Genomic DNA, 24,007 nt, shown 5'->3' on the forward strand with positions numbered 1-24,007 from the left:
TCCATGATTTTTACAACAACTTCGGGTATATGGTCAAAATACAATGTCCTCCGTACATAAGATCCCCTCCCGGGGGCCATTAGTGCTACTGCCCCCGTACTCGCTGTCTCAACTTTTTGTTGGCCCGCAGATGTCGTATCTCTCGCCAGTATAGTCTGTAGTCACAGTCCCAGGCTCCTCCAGATGACAGATAACACAACCGAAGCCCATGTATCCAGCAGCAACAGTCCTCAAGAAAGTTCCTCAAATCCAGACGCCAGATCCCTCAACGGTAGCACGTGTGTCCAGTCCAACCGATCTCTGAACTCCGTAGGCCATCCAAACATGGGCACAGGACCTCCGCCATAGATCCTCTCCTCTCCTCGTCACTCCACCAACTCCTCCATAAACACGTGGCTTATTGACCTCCCTCCCTGAGATCAGCCCCCTGAATGGGCAGAAGTGTTCACGTCCCCCCCTCCCCCCAAAGCTAACTGTTTTGGTGGAGGTATTTTCCTCATGCTGCACCCGTCACCTGGGACTACATGTGAGACCCCCTGTGGTGACGGCTCTGCTGGGTCTGCTATCCTCATCCACACAATGGGACTGGGCCTGGAGAACAATGGTATGATTGCGTTCCTTCATTACCAATCTCGAGTCTGGCCTTACGTATACATAAGATCCAACCTGCACGTCTTCCTCTGCTTACTGTCACTGAATAGAAACATTGATTCCTGAGACTGAACTGACGAGCAAGCAAATCTCTAAGAAATCACAGCAAGCAAATCTCTAATAAAACACAATATCGATATAACCGGTGCTCCTTGCTGGAAAAAATCTGCATCCCATAGAGCTGTGGAGCCCGCTCTACGTCCATTGGTCCGATAGTCATCGAACAAGGCCAGCTCCTCACAGCGACCCCTCGTGGCCAGCATTTTGGAAGGATTTTGGGGGGGGATAAGGTAACAGAACTTTTAAATAAATTGATTTGCAAATTATCGTAATATATTATCAGCTGAGATCAGGTTGTCTGAAAATACAGGAACCAAAGGACGGAGGCGCAAAATCCTTTTCTTGTCTAACCAAAATGGACAATAAAGCTGCACAAAAATGAAGCTCCTCTTAATATGAAGGTTTTGTTGGTTTCTTTTCTACGGCCGCTCAGTGTCCAGCGCAGGAATGAAGCTGCTCCTCGTCCTTCTCTTCCAGGGAAGTCCCAGCACTCGGGTCAAGTCACCACCTGACTCCCGATATCACCGGGTTACACCAAACCTTTGTCCTTCTGTTTGTCTCCTCCGTACTACTTATTACATTACTGCTAAAATATTTAAGTTGGGTCCAGTGTCGGACTGGGAAGTCCCCAGTAACCAACTCTGCACTATGCTGCGGCGTGCTATCCAGGACTCTGGCCAGTCTTCCTCTTCAGCTCAGCTACAACCAGGTGACTGGTTTTCTACTCAGTTCTGCTCTTCCTGACTGCTGTCCGCACTTCCATCTCTGCTACAGCATTGTGCGGCTCATCTCTTCTGTTCCCGAGTGCTGGACACACATCCAGCTCTGCTGCATTAAGGTATCTGCCTGCATTACCTACTGTCCTCTGCTGATTCAGGGTGCTGTCCGCACACTCAGTTCTGTGGAATCATGCTCCCTGTCCCTACTCATCCAGCTCTGCTGCATTAAGGTATCTGCCTCCATAACCTACTGTCCTCTGCTGTTTCAGGGTGCTGTCCGCACACTCAGTTCTGTGGAATCAAGATCCCTGTCCCTACTCATCCAGCTCTGCTGCATTAAGGTATCTGCCTCCATTACCTACTGTCCTCTGCTGATTCAGGGTGCTGTCCGCACACTCAGATCTGTGGAATCATGATCCCTGTCCCGACTCATCTAGCTCTGCTGCATTAAGGTATCTGCCTCCATTACCTACTGTCCTCTGCTGATTCAGGGTGCTGTCCGCACACTCAGATCTGTGGAATCATGATCCCTGTCCCGACTCATCTAGCTCTGCTGCATTAAGGTATCTGCCTCCATTACCTACTGTCCTCTGCTGATTCAGGGTGCTGTCCGCACACTCAGTTCTGTGGAATCATGATCCCTGTCCCGACTCATCCAGCTCTGCTGCATTAAGGTATCTGCCTCCATTACCTACTGTCCTCTGCTGATTCAGGGTGCTGTCCGCACACTCAGATCTGTGGAATCATGATCCCTGTCCCGACTCATCCAGCTCTGCTGCATTAAGGTATCTGCCTCCATTGCCTACTTTCTTCTGCTGATTCAGGGTGCTGTCCGCACACTCAGATCTGTGGAATCATGATCCCTGTCCCTACTCATCCAGCTCTGCTGCATTAAGGTATCTGCCTCCATTACCTACTGTCCTCTGCTGATTCAGGGTGCTGTCCGCACACTCAGATCTGTGGAATCATGATCCCTGTCCCTACTCATCCAGCTCTGCTGCATTAAGGTATCTGCCTCCATTACCTACTGTCCTCTGCTGATTCAACGTGCTGTCCGCACACTCAGTTCTGTGGAATCATGATCCCTGTCCCTACTCATCCAGCTCTGCTCACTAAGGTATCTGCCTGCATTACCTACTGTCCTCTGCTGATTCAGGGTGCTGTCCGCACACTCAGTTCTGTGGAATCAAGATACCGGTCTACCTAATCATCCCTACTCATCCTAATTGTAGTTTGCACACACGTCTCTGCTGAATCTTGCACTCCAGCCCTGCAGATCCTCATGTCTACCTCCCTATCCAGCTGTACTGGTCCTCGCTGTTCCACTCGGTGTGCGCCTTGTCCAGTTCTGTTGTATCATTGCCTCTGGTCCGTGCTGCTCATCCTAACCTGCGACTTAAACCCACCTCATGGTGTGAGCCCACACCGGATATATAGTGGCAGCCATGCCAGAGTCTTCCTTCTGTAACAGAGGATCCAGCTGTGCAGGGATGACAGTAATGGAAATCCCCCCTCTCCTCCTCCTCCTCCTCGGAGGCTTCTGCCTTTTATTCATCCTGAGGATCCCAACTTCTCAGAGAGAATTAATCTTTAATCTCATTCCAAACCCTCTTAGGTTTCATTTCTTGGCTTAGTCGGGACGATCTCACTAAACGCCGAGAGCCGTTATCTCTCACTTTAGGGCTTTTCTTCTGGCCGGTTGTCTGAACCGGAGCAATCAGGAAATCTCGCCGGATATTAGGGATGAAAGATGTTCATCAGACGGGCGGCCGCACGGATTATTTCATTAATGACTTCCCACTACTGATTACATAAGAGCTGCCCACAATGGTTTCTTTAAGAAAATAATGTGTTTAGTCAAAATTTCAGCAGCTGCAGACTTTGGTGATGATGGCCAGATGTAATGAAGCTGTGGCAGAGCTGAGACTCCCTGCTGGAGGAGGAGAGGAAGAGCTGCTCCATTCCCAGCCTGGACACAGAGCTGCTGACATGGCTGCTGCACAGAGTGCTCAGGATGGTTATCCTCTTCTCACCTGGTGCACAGAGGCTCAGGACAGTTATCCTCTTCTCATCCGGTGCACAGAGCGCTCAGGATGGTTATCCTCTTCTCATCCGGTGCACTGAGCACTCAGGAAAATTATCCTCTTCTCATCCGGTGCACGGAGCGCTCAGGATGGTTATCCTCTTCTCACCTGCTGCACAGAGCGCTCAGGAAAGTTATCCTCTTCTCATCTGGTGCACAGAGCGCTCAGGAAAGTTATCCTCTTCTCATCCGGTGCACTGAGCGCTCAGGAAAGTTATCCTCTTCTCACCTGGTGCACACAGCGCTCAGGAAAGTTATCCTCTTCTCACCTGGTGCACTGAGCGCTCAGGAAAGTTATCCTCTTCTCACCTGGTGCACAGAGCGCTCAGGACAGTTATCCTCTTCTCAGCTGGTGCACAGAGCGCTCAGGAAAGTTATCCTCTTCTCAGCTGGTGCACAGAGCGCTCAGGAAAGTTATCCTCTTCTCACCTGGTGCACAGAGGCTCAGGACAGTTATCCTCTTCTCATCCGGTGCACAGAGCGCTCAGGACAGTTATTCTCTTCTCACCTGGTGCACAGAGCGCTCAGGACAGTTATCCTCTTCTCACCTGCTGCACCGAGCGCTCAGGACAGTTATCCTCTTCTCACCTGGTGCACTGAGCGCTCAGGAAAGTTATCCTCTTCTCACCTGGTGCACAGAGCGCTCAGGACAGTTATCCTCTTCTCACCTGGTGCACTGAGCGCTCAGGACAGTTATCCTCTTCTCACCTGCTGCACCGAGCGCTCAGGACAGTTATCCTCTTCTCACCTGGTGCACTGAGCGCTCAGGAAAGTTATCCTCTTCTCAGCTGGTGCACAGAGCGCTCAGGAAAGTTATCCTCTTCTCAGCTGGTGCACAGAGCGCTCAGGAAAGTTATCCTCTTCTCACCTGGTGCACAGAGGCTCAGGACAGTTATCCTCTTCTCATCCGGTGCACAGAGCGCTCAGGACAGTTATTCTCTTCTCACCTGGTGCACAGAGCGCTCAGGACAGTTATCCTCTTCTCACCTGCTGCACCGAGCGCTCAGGACAGTTATCCTCTTCTCACCTGGTGCACTGAGCGCTCAGGAAAGTTATCCTCTTCTCACCTGGTGCACAGAGCGCTCAGGACAGTTATCCTCTTCTCAGCTGGTGCACAGAGCGCTCAGGAAAGTTATCCTCTTCTCACCTGGTGCACAGAGGCTCAGGACAGTTATCCTCTTCTCATCCGGTGCACAGAGCGCTCAGGACAGTTATTCTCTTCTCACCTGGTGCACAGAGCGCTCAGGACAGTTATCCTCTTCTCACCTGCTGCACCGAGCGCTCAGGACAGTTATCCTCTTCTCACCTGGTGCACTGAGCGCTCAGGAAAGTTATCCTCTTCTCACCTGGTGCACAGAGCGCTCAGGACAGTTATCCTCTTCTCACCTGGTGCACTGAGCGCTCAGGAAAGTTATCCTCTTCTCAACTGGTGCACAAAGCGCTCAGGACAGTTATCCTCTTCTCACCTGGTGCACGGAGCGCTCAGGACAGTTATCCTCTTCTCACCTGGTGCACAGAGCGCTCAGGACAGTTATTCTCTTCTCACCTGGTGCACGGAGCGCTCAGGAAAACCAATAGAGAAAAAAAAAACCTCCAAGAGCAAAATAAATATAAATTATTTTTATTTTAATTGCAAAGTACACATTAAAAGCATGATGACCTAGAAACAAAGGCGATGGCAGCACATGCTGTACAGAATACGACAGACACTGTGCAAGGGATAGATGATCAATACATGCAGATACTGTTGTATATAAAGTGCGTAGATAAATAGGTAAACACCTGTTACAAGCAAATTCTCACAAGGCAGCAGTTATAGATGAGTAGACAATTATCATACCAAACACCTTAAAAAGCGACAAAACGCATAGGATACAAGACCGTATTAGTGAAGTGCTGAGTGCTTGAGCTGCAGACATAATGCACGGTGATGCTGGAAGGCGCCCCAAATCTGCGCTGCTGGGCAGAAGGGACGGATATCAAGGTAACGCTGTAGTGGCATTAATCCGAACCTTAGGTCTGCAGGGAGGATAGGCTCACAATACGGACATTTTTATGCAGTCTTTAGATCAGGGTTACCAATAAGTATAATTACCCAGAGTTGGACTTGCAACAGTGGACCCCTGTATGCGCGTTTCAGCTGTTCTTCCTCAGAAGGGGTGCATGTTGAGGCAGGCATTTAGGAGCAGGCATTTAGAAGCAGGCATTGGCTGGTAGAGGCAGGCATTTAGAAGCAGGCATTGGCTGGTAGAGGCAGGGTTTAGAGGCAGGCGAAGGCTGGTAGAGGCAGGGGTTTAGAGGCAGGCGAAGGCTGGTAGAGGCAGGCATTTAGAAGCAGGCGCCGGCTGGTAGAGGCAGGCATTTAGAAGCAGGCATTGCCTGGTAGATGAAGGCATTTAGAAGCAGGCGCCGGCTGGTAGAGGCAGGCATTTAGAGGCAGGCATTGGCTGGTAGAGGCAGGCATTTAGAAGCAGGCGCTGGCTGGTAGAGGCAGGCATTTAGAGGCAGGCATTGGCTGGTAGAGGCAGGCATTTAGAAGCAGGCGCTGGCTGGTAGAGGCAGGCGCCGGTAGTATGGCACAGCTCCTGCGTCCACTCCCTACACCTGATATTAGAGCTATGCATGTTCACGCTTTGCAAGGAAGGGGATAAATATATGCAGGATTTTTTAAAAAGTGCAAAATCTGGAAATATGTAAAAATGCTTAAATAACTAATTCTCAATTAATTATTCAGTTCGCAGTTATGACGTCACATCCACCATTCATGTGACCAATTCCACGAATGGCTGACCCCAGCGCTCACATGAATGATGGACGGGCCTGGTCAGTGCGTGTTTAGCCCTCAGATTATTGGGAACAATCATGTAGTGTGGATGCATCTGTGTTAGAATTTGTGCAGAGATTTTTTTGAGAAAATCAGAATTGACAACTCTTCGGCTGTGTGCACACTGCGCGTTTTTCCACCCGGAATTCACAGAAATAATCGCTGCAAAAGCATAAACTAAAGATCATGCCCAGCAATGTGAACACGACCCTGTGCACGTTTCCCATCTTATGTCCTTTCTTCTCTGCACCTGGAGAGCCGCAGCAAGAACGACAGCAAATGACGCCGCGAGCACAGATCCTTCTTACAGGAGGTTTTTTCTTTTTGTTTCTGCCTTTTTTTCCTGAAGTATTTGGGATGTTTTTTTGCCCTTTTCTCCCACCCGGCATTTTTCAAAACCTGAATCAGAAAAAAAACGCTCTGACGATCTCAGCGGGTTTACAGCAGAAATAAATTGGAAGAGATTTGATTTTTGATTTTTCCGACCTTTTTATTTCAAGTGGACGGCTCCGAAAACTGTGATTGCACTTAATTATCTTGGCAAACAACCGACCTCTCTCCCGTCATACATTGCACATTAGCCGCAGGATATGGCAGATCTTCATGTGAACTGCAGGCGGGGGCTATTCGGTAACATGTAATTGATCGGTGGGGGTCCGACGTCTGGCAGGAAGGGGTGACACTGCACATTCTCAACCATCGCTACCATCGTTCCCTTGGTGGCTGCTGGAAAGATCCGCGCTCAGCAGCCTGTGGGTAATGGAGCCGCAGTTATACCTGTGCGCCTTTCTAAAAAGGATAGAAGTACCCCATTCTGCCGATCAGTGGGGGTCTCACAGTCCTGTGCACAGTGATAACTTCACTGGACAACCCCTTATAGGCTGAGGAGGCATTAGGTTTACTGAGGAGAGCTGGAGCACTTCCTGGGACTAGGACCGCCTTCAGGGCACTTACCAGATCATTTACATAACCAAAACCCCCCAAAAACTCCATTCACTTGTACCGCAAAACCTGAACATGTGAACCCACCCTATACTTACTACAGCTGATGGTTTGTAACACTTGCATCCATTTTAGACAATTCTGAACACGGTCTCCAACCTGATACATTGTAACAACCCACCAGCTCAGACCCCAGACTGATACATGTTACCTGCACTGATACATTGTAACAACCCCCCAGCCCGGACCCCAGACTGATACATGTTACCTGCACTGATACATTGTAACAACCCACCAGCCTGGACCCCAGACTGATACATGTTACCTGCACTGATACATTGTAACAAACCCTCAGCCCAGACCCCAGACTGATACATGTTACCTGCACTGATACATTGTAACAATCCCTCAGCCCAGACCCCCAGACTGATACATTGTAACAACCCCTCAGCGCAGGATGGAGATCACTGCTGAGTGTAGGATTATCTAGACTGGATACAATTGTTACAATGCCTCAGCTGTGAGAAGTTTGAGGTCAGGAAGGTTCATACTAATTGTTGTCCAGTTTTTCCAAGAACAGATAAGCCACATTTTTCAGAAAGGGGCTAAGTATCGGGGACCCCTGGACGATGTCCCCATCCTCATCCTCGGGCGGTCATGTCTTTAACCCTGCGTTCACCGCTGGCGGTCAGAGTTTAGTTTTTGCCGGCTCTGTGCCGCAGGCAGAGGTTAAATGATGTTTGTCTTCGGTTAATTAACTCGATGCATTAACGATCGGGAAACCCAAACATGTCAGAAATAAGCGACCCCGGGTTTGTTGGAAGTGTCCGCACCCCCGGGGTCACCGATACAGGAGGCGGAGAGATAAGATGCAGAAGGCGGAGCTAATTATTAACTAATTACTGCCCTAATTATCATCAGGCTACTGCCCGCACAGGAAAGGCCGTGTATCTAATCCTATCCTGTGTGATACTGTTTGCTGAGCTGTATCTAATCCTCTCCTGTGTGATACTGTCTGCTGAGAAGTGTATCTAATCCTATCATGTGTGATACTGACTGCTGAGCTGTGTATCTAATCCTATCCTGTGTGATACTGTCTGCTGAGCCGTGTATCTAATCCTGTCCTGTGTGATACTGACTGCTGAGCTGTGTATCTAATCCTATCCTGTGTGATACTGACTGCTGAGCCGTGTATCTAATCCTATCCTGTGTGATACTGTCTGCTGAGCTGTGTATCTAATCCTATCCTGTGTGATACTGTCTGCTGAGAAGTGTATCTAATCCTCTCCTGTGTGATACTGACTGCTGAGCCATGTATCTATTCCTATCCTATGTGATACTGTCTGCTGAGCCGTGTATCTAATCCTATCCTGTGTGATACTGTCTGCTGAGCCGTGTATCTAATCCTCTCCTGTGTGATACTGTCTGCTGAGCCGTGTATCTAATCCTCTCCTGTGTGATACTGTCTGCTGAGCTGTGTATCTAATCCTCTCCTGTGTGATACTGTCTGCTGAGCCGTGTATCTAATCCTCTCCTGTGTGATACTGTCTGCTGAGCTGTGTATCTAATCCTATCGTGCGTGATACTGACTGCTGAGCTCTGTATCTAATCCTATTGTGTGATACTGACTGCTGAACCGTGTATCTAATCCTATCCTGTGTGATACTGTCTGCTGAGCCGTGTATCTAATCCTCTCCTGTGTGATACTGTCTGCTGAGCTGTGTATCTAATCCTATCCTGTGTGATACTGTCTGCTGAGCTGTGTATCTAATCCTATCTTGTGTGATACTGTCTGCTGAGCCGTGTATCTAATCCTATCCTGTGTGATACTGTCTGCTGAGCCATGTATCTAATCCTATCCTGTGTGATACTGTCTGCTGAGCTGTGTATCTAATCCTATCCTGTGTGATACTGTCTGCTGAGCTGTGTATCTAATCCTATCCTGTGTGATACTGACTGCTGAGCTGTGTATCTAATCCTCTCCTGTGTGATACTGTCTGCTGAGCCGTGTATCTAATCCTCTCCTGTGTGATACTGTCTGCTGAGCTGTGTATCTAATCCTATCCTGTGTGATACTGTCTGCTGAGCTGTGTATCTAATCCTATCCTGTGTGATACTGACTGCTGAGCTCTGTATCTAATCCTATTGTGTGATACTGACTGCTGAGCCGTGTATCTAATCCTATCCTGTGTGATACTGTCTGCTGAGCCGTGTATCTAATCCTATCCTGTGTGGTACTGTCTGCTGAGCTGTGTATCTAATCCTCTCCTGTGTGATACTGTCTGCTGAGCCATGTATCTAATCCTGTCCTGTGTGGTACTGTCTGCTGAGCTGTGTCTGGGTTTGTCATGTACTAGCACTACTGCCCCATCATTGCCGGCTCCGGGGTGTGTAGTGAGCCATGTGCGGGTGATTTGGGCAGGTCGTGGTATCAGCTTCTTGGATAATCTGGTCTGTGGGATCACTGGTCCTAATAAGCTTCCACTTTGATTGGTTTATCTCTTAATCCTCGACTTTCACTTTCCCTGACCCTGAGAGATCGGGTCGCGCCCCTGTCCTGAGGTCACGCGCAGGCACATGGTGATGACAGCTGTGTACAGGTTCTGCATGTTGCTTATATGTGATGTGTACAGCGTGTTCACTATACACCTGTAATCACCATTTTCCCCCCATTGTTAATTCGGTTTGTTATCTAAAATTGTGAAGGGAAAAATTAAGAACGATTCTCCATTTTGTGCTTTTTGACTCCATTTTGCTGTTTTATGATAAATTTTGTTAGTAGGCTAAAGTTTACAGCTGTTATGAGACCTTGATTTTTGCAATCTGGACAGGACATGAGACTGAGAGTGTATTGTTCTACGAGACTTTGACGCACAGACTGTTTCTGCATTCTTATAGGTTAAGAACTGTGAGCGTGTTCTTATACTGATAGGTTGAAGTATAATTTCTATGACTATGAAAAGTGATACACAATAAACGGGGGCCCAGAGATCTGCTTGATCCCCCCCAAACAGAGGCACACATCTCCCTCTGGTCATTTTCAGTTGCCAGCAACGCCCTGTAGATTAATTTGGAAATCACTGAGTTAACCGTGAAGGATCACTTTAGATCATCCCTCAACAAAATCACAAACTTTTCCCCTGTTTTGAAACCAATGAAACTTAAAAAGAACATAACAATTGGTGTCTTGATATTCAGCACGAGATGCCACTTTTACTGACTCCTGCAGCCTCAGAATTATCATTCCTTCATGAACAGCTTCTTTAGTCCTTAGTGGAGCCCTTTCTGGCTGTTATGACCTGCTTCACCTCTGGCTATTATGACCTGTACCTCTGGCTGTTATGACCTACTTCACCTTTGGCTGTTATTGGCTGCTTCACCTCTGGCTGTTATGGCCTGCTTCACCTCTGGCTGTTATGGCCTGCTTCACCTCTGGCTGTTATGACCTTCTGTACCTCTGGTTGTTATGACCTTCTTCTCCTCTGGCTGTTATGACCTGCTTCTCCTCTGGCTGTTATGGCCTGCTTCACCTCTGGCTGTTATGGCCTGCCTCACCTCTGACTGTTATGCCCTGCTTCACCTCTGGCTGTTATGCCCTGCTTCTCCTCTGGCTGTTATGGCCCGCTTCATCTCTGGCTATTATGGCCTGCTTCTCCTCTGGCTGTTATGCCCTGCTTCTCCTCTGGCTGTTATGGCCCGCTTCACCTCTGGCTGTTATGCCCTGCTTCTCTGGCTGTTATGGCCCGCTTCACCTCTGGCTGTCATGCATTGCTTCTCCTCTGGCTGTTATGGCACGCTTCACCTCTGGCTGTTATGCCTTGCTTCTCCTCTGACTGTTATGGCACGCTTCACCTCTGGCTGTTATGCCCTGCTTCTCCTCTGGCTGTTATGCCCTGCTTCTCCTCTGGCTGTTATGCCCTGCTTCTCCTCTGGCTGTTATGGCCCGCTTCACCTCTGGCTGTTATGCCCTGCTTCTCCTCTGGCTGTTATGGCCCGCTTCACCTCTGGCTGTTATGCCTTGCTTCTCCTCTGGCTGTTATGGCACGCTTCACCTCTGGCTGTTATGCCCTGCTTCTCCTCTGGCTGTTATGGCCTGCTTCTCCTCTGGCTGTTATGGCCCGCTTCACCTCTGGCTGTTATGACCTGCTGCACCTCTGGCCGTTATGACCTGCTTCACCTCTGGCCGTTATGACCTGCTTCACCTCTGGTCGTTATGACCTGCTGCACCTCTGGCCGTTATGACCTGCTTCACCTCTGGCTGTTATGACCTGCTGCACCTCTGGCTGTTATGACCTGCTGCACCTCTGGCTGTTATGACCTGCTGCACCTCTGGCTTTTATGATTTGTTGCAGAAGTGATTCATCACCAGACACCAGCTTCAGTCAGTGTTTCTGAGGAATCTTAGCCCATTACTCATGGGCAGTGGCCTCTAGGTCGCTGATATTCTTGCGTTTGCTGCAGTTGCCTATTTCTTATCCCACCAAAGATTTTCAATGGGGCTCAGGTCAAGTAACTAATGGCCGTTCCAGATTCTTCCACAACTTCTTCTGAAACCAAGGTTTGTGGACTGTGAGGTATGATGGGATCCTTGTCCTGTTAGAAGTTCCAATTATACCCAAGCTTCAGCTCTTCACAGAAGAAATGGTGCCTTCCCTTAGGATTTCTTAATACTTGATTGAAGCCATCTTTTCCTTCATGTGCTGCATCACTGAGCCCCTCCTATGCGTCAATGTAACCATCACTGAGCCAGCGCCTTTCTTTACTGTAGTTATCCCTGAGCTACCACCATGCTTCACTTTAGATAACAGAGCCATTGCCATGCTGTACTGTACTGTAGACATCACCGAGGCACCATCAGGCTTCACTGAAGCCATCATCCAGGCACTACCATTCTTCACTGTAGATGTCACTGAGACAACAGAGACACTGCTGTGCTTCACTGTAGGCTTCTCCGAGCCACCACTATCCTTTTTTGTAAGCGTCACCAAGGCACTGCTTTGATTCACTGTAGACATTATAAAGCATCCGCCATGCTTCACTGTAGACATCACTGACCCCCCACTATCCTTCACTTTTGGCATCACCGAGGCCCTGCAGTGCTTCACTGTAGACATCACAGAGCCACTGCCTTGCATCACTATAGGCATCACCAATCCCCTGCCATCCTTCACTCTAGATATCACTGAGCCTGTGCCATTCTTCACTGTAGGCATCACTGAGGCACCATCATGATTCACTGAAACCATCATCCAGGCACTGCAATTCTTCACTGTAGATATCACTGAGCCCACGCCATGCTTCACTGCAGACATCATCAAGCCCCCACCATTCTACATTATAGGTATTACTGAGGACCTGCCATGCTTCATTGCAAGCATTATTGAGCCTCCACCATAATTCACTGTGGGCATCACTCAGTCCCTGCTATGCTTCACTGTAGACATCAGCCACCACCATGCTTCACTGTAGACATCAGCCACCACCATGCTTCACTGTAGACATCAGCCACCATCATTCTTTACTGTAGACATCAGCCACCACCATTCTTCACTGTAGAATTCAGCAACTACCATGCTTCACTGTAGACATCAACCCCCACCATGCTTCACTGTAGACATCAACCCCCACCATGCTTCACTGTAGACATCAGCCACCACCATACTTCACTGTAGACATCAGCCACCACCATACTTCACTGTAGACATCAGCAACTACCATGAATCACTGTAGACATCAGCCACCACAATGCTTCACTGTAGACATCAGCCACCACAATGCTTCACTGTAGACATCAGCAACTACCATGCATCACTGTAGACATCAGCCACCATACGTTACTGTTGTCACCACCCGCCTCAGGAATCTGGAGACAACCGGTGACAGCTTTCTCTTTCTGTCCCCTTCTTGCTTTGTGCTGTGGTAATTTGGAGAACTGCTTTGAGGATATGAAAAAATAAGAAAACCAGTTCAGAAATGGTCTGCGGAACATGAGACCCTAGAACCTCCTGCCGCCAGGTAATGAGAAGTGACTTTGCGGAGGTTTTACCTGGTCCGAGTGGCATGCTTGTATAGATTTTCCCCTTTGTTATACTCATCATGGGTGTGAATATTTTTACAACCCTCTTTGTATCTTCCTTTGAGCTGAGCAGAGTGATTGTGGCAGAGCGGGCATACGATCCTGCCTGGCAGGATAATTGGTTCCATGTGCTGGGGAACGCTGCGCCTTACATGTGAGATAACGTTGAATAATTTATGAGCGCGGTATAAACGATGTCCCTGTAATCTTCCACCGCCGCTTCTTTATACTGGTGACCAATCCGACCTGCAGACAGGAAAAAAGCGGCAACGCTCCATCGCTTTCCTATTTGCCGAGATTTTATAGGAGTGCGATGTATTGTGTGTGTGCGGCGAGGCATAGGCGGCTTTTTAAGATAGGATTTTTTCCTCTTTTCTGGGCTCGTTTGGGGAATTTCTAGCTCCTGCTGGTTAAACAACGTGGAATGAACTTCAATCACTAAAGATTGGAAAATGACAAATTGTAGGGATATCGCTAAACATTTATCCCTGAAAGTATGGAGTTGTGAACATTCGGGATCGCTGCTCCATTCATTAATTATGGGTCTGCAGTATGGAGTTGTGAACATTCGGGATTGCGGCTCCATTTATTACTTATGGGTCTGCAGTATGGAGTTGTGAACATTCGGGATCGTTGCTCCATTCATTACTTATGGGTCTGCAGTATGGAGTTGTGAACATTCGGGATCGTTGCTCCATTCATTACTTATGGGTCTGCAGTATGGAGTTGTGAACATTCGGGATCGTTGCTCCATTCATTACTTATGGGTCTGTAGTATGGAGTTGTGAACATTCGGGATCGCTGCTCCATTTATTACTTATGGGTCTGTAGTATGGAGTTGTGAACATTTGGGATCGTTGCTCCATTCATTACTTATGGGTCTGCAGTATGGAGTTGTGAACATTCGGGATCGTTGCTCCATTCATTACTTATGGGTCTGTAGTATGGAGTTGTGAACATTTGGGATCGTTGCTCCATTCATTACTTATGGGTCTGCAGTATGGAGTTATGAACATTTGGGATCGTTGCTCCATTCATTACTTATGGGTCTGCAGTATGGAGTTGTGAACATTCGGGATCGTTGCTCCATTCATTACTTATGGGTCTGTAGTATGGAGCTGTGAACATTCGGGATCGTTGCTCCATTCATTACTTATGGGTCTGTAGTATGGAGCTGTGAACATTCGGGATCGCTGCTCCATTTATTACTTATGGGTCTGCAGTATGGAGTTGTGAACATTTGGGATCGTTGCTCCATTCATTACTTATGGGTCTGCAGTATGGAGTTGTGAACATTCGGGATCGTTGCTCCATTCATTACTTATGGGTCTGTAGTATGGAGCTGTGAACATTCGGGATCGTTGCTCCATTCATTACTTATGGGTCTGTAGTATGGAGCTGTGAACATTCGGGATCGCTGCTCCATTTATTACTTATGGGTCTGCAGTATGGAGTTGTGAACATTTGGGATCGTTGCTCCATTCATTACTTATGGGTCTGCAGTATGGAGTTGTGAACATTCGGGATCATTGCTCCATTCATTACTTATGGGTCTGTAGTATGGAGTTGTGAACATTCGGGATCGTTGCTCCATTTATTACTTATAGGTCTGCAGTATGGAGTTGTGAACATTCGGGATCGTTGCTCCATTCATTACTTATGGGTCTGCAGTATGGAGTTGGGAACATTCGGGATCGTTGCTCCATTCATTACTTATGGGTCTGCAGTATGGAGTTATGAACATTCGGGATCGTTGCTCCATTTATTACTTATGGGTCTGCAGTATGGAGTTGTGAACATTTGGGATCGTTGCTCCATTCATTACTTATGGGTCTGCAGTATGGAGTTGTGAACATTCGGGATCATTGCTCCATTCATTACTTATGGGTCTGTAGTATGGAGTTGTGAACATTCGGGATCGTTGCTCCATTCATTACTTATGGGTCTGCAGTATGGAGTTGTGAACATTCGGGATCGTTGCTCCATTTATTACTTATAGGTCTGCAGTATGGAGTTGTGAACATTCGGGATCGTTGCTCCATTCATTACTTATGGGTCTGCAGTATGGAGTTGGGAACATTCGGGATCGTTGCTCCATTCATTACTTATGGGTCTGCAGTATGGAGTTATGAACATTCGGGATCGTTGCTCCATTTATTACTTATGGGTCTGCAGTATGGAGTTGTGAACATTCGGGATCGTTGCTCCATTCATTACTTATGGGTCTGCAGTATGGAGTTGTGAACATTCGGGATCGTTGCTCTATTTATTACTTATGGGTCTGCAGTATGGAGTTGTGAACATTCGGGATCGTTGCTCCATTCATTACTTATGGGTCTGCAGTATGGAGTTGGGAACATTCGGGATCGTTGCTCCATTCATTACTTATGGGTCTGCAGTATGGAGTTGTGAACATTCGGGATCGTTGCTCCATTCATTACTTATGGGTCTGCTGAGCGCTGCATGTGGCTTTTTCCATCAATTCAATATACAATGAATGCAGCAGCGGTTGGGGGTCCGATTTCCCATTCCATATTGTAACGGAGGTAGAAACTCCCTGATTCTCCCACTGACTGGACAGCTACTGATCAGCAAGTTATCACCTATCGTTTGCTGCTGACCCAGAATTGTGTACTCTCTCATGTGGCAAGCAGAGGCAGGTGATCAGCTGAAGAGCAGCGCTTACAAGCTGAATAGAAAAGCACTTGTAAGCGCTGCACTTTATGCCTACATTGTCAGCCTCAGCTGATAAACTGCAAAGGTGGCCGGTAACCTAGGCGACAAGCAATCAATAAGAAAATGTAAAATCCCACCATTCTTGAGAAGGGAGAAAATGTTTAAGTCCCCACACTGCTCCATGCACTGGAAAAAAATACAAAAGTTAAAGGTCTCAGAAAATGGAGATACATTTTTTTATTCTTCTTATTTTTTTATTATTACAACATTCACCGCTTCACCGCTAAAATAACATAAGAACATTTTACAAGTTTGGTATTGTGCAATCGTACTGACCTGGAGAATAAAGTTACCGGGTCAAGTTTACCGCACAATTAAGACTGTAGAAATTAACCAAAAGACAATGGCAGAATTACTTTTTTCTTTTCACCATTTTGTCCCACATTTCTCTGTACATCATATATAAAGTGAATAGTGTCATTCTAAACTACAACTTGTCCCGCAAAAAAAAGCCCTAAGACTGCTGTGTCCACAAAAGGGGCGGAAAAATGAGAGAGCAAGAAGGAAAAAATCGCCTGGTCCTTAACTACATCCCATCTAAGGCACAATTGTAAAATGACTACAAAGCCCATATTAATGTGACCATCGTGTGACGCCACTGCAGCGTAAAGAAAACACTACAAGTAACAGCAGAAAACCGGATCCTCCCGGCTTCTTCAGCTCCACAAAGGCTATGTGGACACAGAGGAGTTTTTGCAGATTTGTTGGAGCAGAAACGCAAAGTTTTTCTGTAGTTTTTTTTTTAGGTTTGGAGAGGTTTCAATAAGTTACTGCTCCAATAACGCCTTGAAAAACTCTCCACAAAGCCAATTTTACTAAAAATCAAAATGGGACTTCAGACGAGATAATCAGGGAAGTCGAGGTCGTTCGTAAAATGTCACCAGGTCGTCGCCGATCTCTGAGACTTACAGCAAAGAGAGAAATAAAATATCATTAGAAATGAGAGGTTTTTACAGTTGTGGTCATAGGTAGATACGGGCGACACGCCACCTCCAGAAATAAGGGCGAGATCTGCGAGTCTGCTAGATCCCCATACACTGTAAGGCTGTGTGCACACGTAGCAGATTTTTCGTGTTTTTTTCGCTATAAAAATGCGAAAAAAACGCATACATTATGCATCCCATCATTTAGAATGCATTCCGCAATTTTTGTGCACATGATGCATTTTTTTCGGCAAAAAAAAAACGCATCACGGTAAAAAACGCAGCATGTTCATTAATTTTGCGGATTTCCCACTATATTATTGCATTAGGAACCTCCGGAAAAATCCGCAAAAAAACCCACACCAAAAACGCGGTAAAAGCACGAGAAAAACGCATGCAGATTTCTGGCAGAAAATGTCCTGTTTTGCTCAGGAAATTTCTGCAAGAAATCCTGAATGTGTGCACATAGCCTAATGGCGGAGTCCAAGCCACAAGCCATGAGAATCCATACGTCTGCGTTTTTACGTCCGTTTTCGTACATAAAAATTAAAAAATGTAGACGATCAAATGTGGATTCCGAGGTTAATAATGGAAATGTATCTAATAATTAGATCTGTTTTGTTTTTTCTGAAAATTTCATCCGAGGCTCAGATTAGAAAAAAAACGGATTCCGCCCGGACACCGACGCGGCTTAACCCCGTCCTGTCACAGCTCAGTTTCAGTTTTTCCACCTTTACTTCCAGAAGTCACATTTCTTCCCCCTTAAACATAGCTGGATCAGGACTTCTTCTTTTTTTTGCGAGACGTGTTGTATTTTACAATGATACCGTTCATTTTATAATGTACTGAAAAACGGGAAAAAAATTCCAATAGCTTTTTTTATGGCCCCGGTCACATGATTCTCCAGGTCAGGACTATTATATATATAAATATTTTAATGGCTTAAATTGTAAAAATTTAAAGGAAAAAAAAAGTTACAGGCCATAGAAAATGGAGAAACAAACTGTGGGTGAAGAGGTCTGAGGACTCGTGTTTGACTCCATTTTGGGGCCTACAACACTTTCTTCATCTTTTATTGACGTTTTTGGAGGAGTTACAGCAACCAGAAATGTCAGCTCCGATGTCCGTGTTTCCGGTTCCGAGTGAAGACTGCGCCCGGGGCCGAGCTCAATGGCCTCATGATTTACTTTATACAAGGTTTAAAAAACTATAAAAGTAAATAAAAAAGCTCCAAGGAATTCTCTACAAACCCCATTAACTCTGCTGGGTCCCATGGTGCTGCCCATGACAGCCAATCAGAGCAGTGCTTTCAGTTATACAAGTGACTGGTTGCTAAGGGCCTCGTCTAGTGCAGTTGAGCTGCCCATAGCAACCAATCACAGCTGTGCTTTCATTCTTCCAGAGCAGAGCTGATTGGTTACTAAATGTTTCATGTTTTGTACAAAGCAACCAATCAGATTGTGCTTGACATTTTCTTTTAGGTTGGAAAATGAGAGAAAGCATGTGATTGGTTGTAAAAAAAAAACAAAACTAGTTAGATATGTGTCCAACAACCATGAGAGCAGTGAGCGCAGGCTGTGACTCGGGGTCACCACCAGATGTGGTAATACAGCGCTGGTGTGCAGGTGGTCAGTGTGGAGGCAGCGGTGCTGCGTCCCTCGCCGGCTCGTGCTGGCGGCTGCTCCAGTATAGGAGCATGTCTTGCCGTTCTGTCACACTGATGCCCCCTCTGTCTTCTCTCCTAGGTCGGAAGTTCATTATCGCCAACGCTCGTGTGGAAAACTGCGCCGTCATCTACTGTAACGATGGCTTCTGCACCATGTGCGGGTACACGAGGGCGGAGGTCATGCAGAGGCCCTGCACCTGCGACTTCCTGTACGGTCCTCGCACCACCTCCAGCGCGGTGTCACAGATCGCTCAGGCCCTGGTGGGATCCGAGGAGCGGAAGGTGGAGATCTCCTTCTATCGAAAAGACGGTAAGTTCCTACAGCGTTTACTGGGAAAAATGGCCGCAGCTCAGATTCATGACTCTTTTCCTTCCATGGTCCTCTATCACCCTGGTGGCACCACGCTGGTCCATTGACTATAGCAGGCTGCTGGTCCATTGACTATAGCAGGCTGCTGGTCCATTGACTATAGCAGGCAGCTGGCCCATAGACTGTAGGAGACAGCTGGTCCATTGACTATAGCAGGCAGCTGGCCCATTGACTATAGCAGGCAGCTGGTCCATTGACTATAGCAGGCAGCTGGTCCATTGACTGTAGCAGACAGCTGGTCCATTGACTATAGCAGGCAGCTGGCCCATTGACTGTAGCAGACAGCTGGTCCATTGACTATAGCAGGCAGCTGGTCCATTGACTAGCAGACAGCTGATCCATTGACTGTAGCAGGCAGCTGGTGCATTGACTATAGCAGGCAGCTGGTCCATTGACTATAGCAGGCAGCTGGTCCATTGACTGTAGCAGGCAGCTGGTCCATTGACTATAGCAGGCAGCTGGTCCATTGACTATAGCAGGCAGCTGGTCCATTGACTGTAGCAGACAGCTAGCCCATTGACTATAGCAGGCAGCTGGTCCATTGACTGTAGCAGGCAGCTGGTCCATTGACTGTAGCAGGCAGCTGGTCCATTGACTATAGCAGGCAGCTGGTCCATTGACTATAGCAGGCAGCTGGTCCATTGACTATAGCAGGCAGCTGGTCCATTGACTGTAGCAGACAGCTAGCCCATTGACTATAGCAGACAGCTGGTCCATTGACTGTAGCAGGCAGCTGGTCCATTGACTATAGCAGGCAGAGCTGGTGTCTCCCAGGTAAAGCTGAGCATCGATCAGTGGATTTCCTCTATAATCAGTGAATGTACCGAGGGGTAAATATATTCGGCAGCCTCTTTACTCACTATCAGTAGCTGAACATTGGGTTGGAGGACACAGAACGTCTGCTGGAGGGAGAAGGGAAGTGGAAGTTGTTGCTGCTCAGTAACTCGTGTTTCAAGCTGCGAACAGGGTCTTCTTCAGGTGCAATCAGCATACAGTCACACATAGGCTTCGTTTATCATGCAGAAAGAAAACTCAGCAAAGATGCTATGTCCAGAAAGCTGCGGCGTACGTTACTGGCGATTTTCTGCTTTCTTTTCATGCACATTATTTTGGTGCTCAGCCTTTTTTTTGTCAGTGGGGAAAATGCATTAAAAACGCTTGAAGAATTGAGAACGCATCACAAAGGAGAAAAAAACTGAACAAATGAGATTTAGAAATCCAAGGCATTTTGCTGTTAGGGTTCCTTCACACGTAGCGTTTTAGATAAGATTTTTGTCTTTTATTCATGTGGAAAATCACAGCTTTTTAAAGTTACAGTACAATGAGATTTCTACAATGTCGTGTTTGTTTGTTTTTAAATAGCGTACATCAGTTCTTTCTGCGATTTTTCTGCAGTTTTTCCAAATTGAGATCAAAATGGCTTTGCCACAAAAAAGCTTCCAAAATGCATAAAATCCTCCAACAACAAAAATGCTCATAATTTACGCTGCAGATTTTTGCCTATTCCCTGCGTTTTTCATGCAGAAAAGAAAAAAAAATACTGTGTGTGAACTGTGAACAGGCCTTGGATTGTTGCATATTGGGGAACCATTTATTTCTGTATATGTTATTTTATATATTTCATATATTTATCATATGGCCGAGAACAACATTCTGGCTGTAGATTCTGGCGAAGCATTTTAAGGCGTTTTCCATACGGTTTTCATGGCATTCTTTCTTAGGGTTACTCTCCTCTTCCCATGCTGTAGGACAGAGCTCACTGATCGCTGTGGGGTCCGAACCCTTCAACCGCAACGATCTCCAGGATACGGTTTAGGATTCTCCCGGCCCCCGCTCCTCCTCCGCTCCATTCATTCTCTGTGTGACTGCCGGGAGTACCGGAGCGCCGCACTGGGGTGGCAGCCGTGAAGTAGCGCGTAGCTTATTATTTTATCACATGCCCTGCGTTTTCAACGTTTTTGCATGAATTCGGACCACCCCTTTAAGGTTTGGAATTCTTTATTTAAATTGGCGCCAGAGTCTGACAACCGTGCGTCCCCTTGTGGTCAGAGTTGTCATGGGCCCAAATGGCCGTTCACATCATATCTCCATTCTTCCTGGTGTGGACATTGATGTGGACGGTGTCGCTCACAGACCCGCGCTCTGTGTACGCAGCTCCCCAGCACTTGGAACAATCCTCTTCAAGGTGAAGTGAAAAACAGTTTTCTATTTATACATCTGTTCCATTCCTGCCCGGAACGTGACGCCGAGGATTTACGGCTCCTCTCACCGGGGCCTGGATGGAAGTAAATCTGAAGACTCTGCTTACACTGGAATCGAGGACATCGCCGCAGCCGAGGAGAGATCTATAAATATTATATATACAGTATATATATATATATATATATATATATATATATATATATATATATACTGTATATATATATATATACACACAGGGGCTTCTCACAACATCAGAATATCACCAAAAAGTGAATCTCATATAATCTATAGAGTGATTACACGCAGAGTGATCTATTTCACGTGTTTATTTCTGTTAACGTCGATGATTATGGCTTACAGCCAATGAAAACCCAAAAGTCATTATCTCAGTAAATTAGAATAATTAACAAAAAGACACCTGAAAAGTCTTCCTAAGTGTTTATAAGTCTGTTTCAGTAGGCTTGCCGTCTGGGAAAGGAGACTTGATTGTAAAAAAAAAAAAGGTGTAAGGCCATGTGCACACGTTGCGGTTTTTGCTGCGGATCCGCAGCAGTTTTCCATGCGGTGTACAGTACCATGTTAACCTATTAAAAACAAAAAACGCTGTGCACATGCTGCGGAAAAAAAACGCCCGGAAACGCAGCGTTTTTTTTTCCGCAGCATGTCAATTTTTTGTGCGGAATCCGCAGCGGTTTGACACCTGCTCCATATTAGAAAACCGCAGGTGTAAAACCGCAGTAGAATCCGCACAAAAACCGCGGTAAATCCGCAGCAAAAACGCAGTGTTTTTGCCCTGCGGATTTATCAAAATCAGTGTGGAAAAATCCTCAGACCAGTCCGCAACGTGTGCACATAGCCTAAGCCTAACACTTCTCAGAGCTGAGGGTTTGCTACAGTTGCATGTAGTAGATACACAGTACACGTGGGATGTGGATGCCGCAGTCAGGGCAGCACAGGGTCAGGGTGAGCCGCAGACGCTCAGGGTTAATTGGCCGGCAGGATTTGCTCTTATTATAATCCGCAGCATGTAATAGTATTTCTGGGATTTATCATAAGAGGTCACACGGCGGCGTTATTACAGCTCAGGACGGAGGGTTCTGCGGGGGAGGGGCGGCACCGAGTCACCAGGGACAATGACGATAAATGGACGGGAGGGGTCTATAATCCTGCGCCCCTCAGAGGGAATCACTGCCTGACCCTAACCTGTTCTAAAAGTATGGTCACTTCTGTACATTATTACACCCCTGTACCCTGTATATTATTACACCCCGTACACCTGTACATTATTACACCCCGTACACCTGTATATTAATTATTACACCACGTACACCTGTATATTATTACACCCTGTACACCTGTATATTATTACACCACGTACACCTGTATATTATTACACTCCTGTACCCCATACACCTGTATATTATTACACCCCTGTACATCTGTACATTATTACACCCCTGTACCCTGTATATTATTACACCCCGTACACCTGTACATTATTACACCACGTACACCTGTATATTATTACACCCTCTACACCTGTATATTAATTATTACACCCCGTACACCTGTATATTATTACACCCCGTACACCTGTATATTATTACACCCCGTACACCTGTATATTATTACACCACGTACACCTGTATATTATTACACTCCTGTACCCCGTACACCTGTACATTATTACACCCCGTACACCTGTACATTATTACACCCCGTACACCTGTATATTATTACACTCCTGTACCCCGTACACCGGTATATTATTACACTCCTGTACCCCGTACACCCCTGTATACCTGTATATTATTACACTCCTGTCCCCGTACACCTGTATATTATTACACCCCTGTATATTATTACACCCCTGTCCCCCGTACACCTGTATATTATTACACCCCTGTCCCCCGTACACCTGTATATTATTACACCCCTGTCCCCCATGCACCTATATATTATTACACCCCTGTACCCCGTACACCTGTAGATTATCACACCCCTGTCCCCCGTACACCTGTATATTATTACACCCCTGTCCCCCATGCACCTGTATATTATTACACTCCTGTACCCCGTACACCTGTATATTATCACACCCCTGTCCCCCGTACACCTGTATATTATTACACTCCTGTCCCCCGTATACCAGTATATTATTACACCACTGTCCCATACAACTGTATATTATTACACCTCCATACACCTGTATATTATTACACCCCTGTACCCCTTACACCTGGATATTATTACATTCCTGTCCCCCGTACACCTGTATATTATTACACCCCTGTCCCCCGTACACCTGGATATTATTACACCCCTGTACCCAATACACCTGTATATTATTACACCCCTGTACCCCGTACACCTGTATATTATTACACTCCTGTCCCCCGTATACCAGTATATTATTACACCCCTGTCCCATACACCTGTATATTATTACACCCCTGTACCCTACACCTGGATATTAATACACCCCTGTATCCCATACACCTGTATATTATTACACCCCTGTACACCTGTATATTATTGCACTCCTGTACACCTGTGTATTGCACATCTTTCTAGTACATCCATAGTTGGGCGTCTGGTGGGTGTAGATGGATGGTGTTGGTGCTCAGCTGATCCCCCATATTCATTGCCTCCCCGGCGTGTAGTGTAATCATTTATGTGTCTGGTGTGTATTCCCGGCCCCAGAGGATTCTGGGAAGGAGTCATCTGGCGCTTGCTCGGCGTTAATGAGCACGGG

General features: G+C 46.7%; 1 protein-coding gene across 3 annotated transcripts in view; it reads left to right on the forward strand.

Annotated features, from left to right (window-relative positions):
* The window catches only part of KCNH2 (potassium voltage-gated channel subfamily H member 2), a 301,321-nt gene that overhangs the window by 33,901 nt on the left and 243,413 nt on the right, over positions 1–24,007 (forward strand). For all 3 annotated transcript variants that reach the window (XM_077267972.1, XM_077267974.1, XM_077267973.1), the window contains one exon: positions 18,760–18,990. In XM_077267972.1, the coding sequence (XP_077124087.1) occupies positions 18,760–18,990 (231 nt within the window). The remainder of the gene's footprint in view (positions 1–18,759; positions 18,991–24,007) is intronic.

This window comes from Ranitomeya variabilis, chromosome 6 (genome assembly GCF_051348905.1).
Source record: "Ranitomeya variabilis isolate aRanVar5 chromosome 6, aRanVar5.hap1, whole genome shotgun sequence".
Lineage (NCBI taxonomy): Eukaryota > Metazoa > Chordata > Amphibia > Anura > Dendrobatidae > Ranitomeya > Ranitomeya variabilis.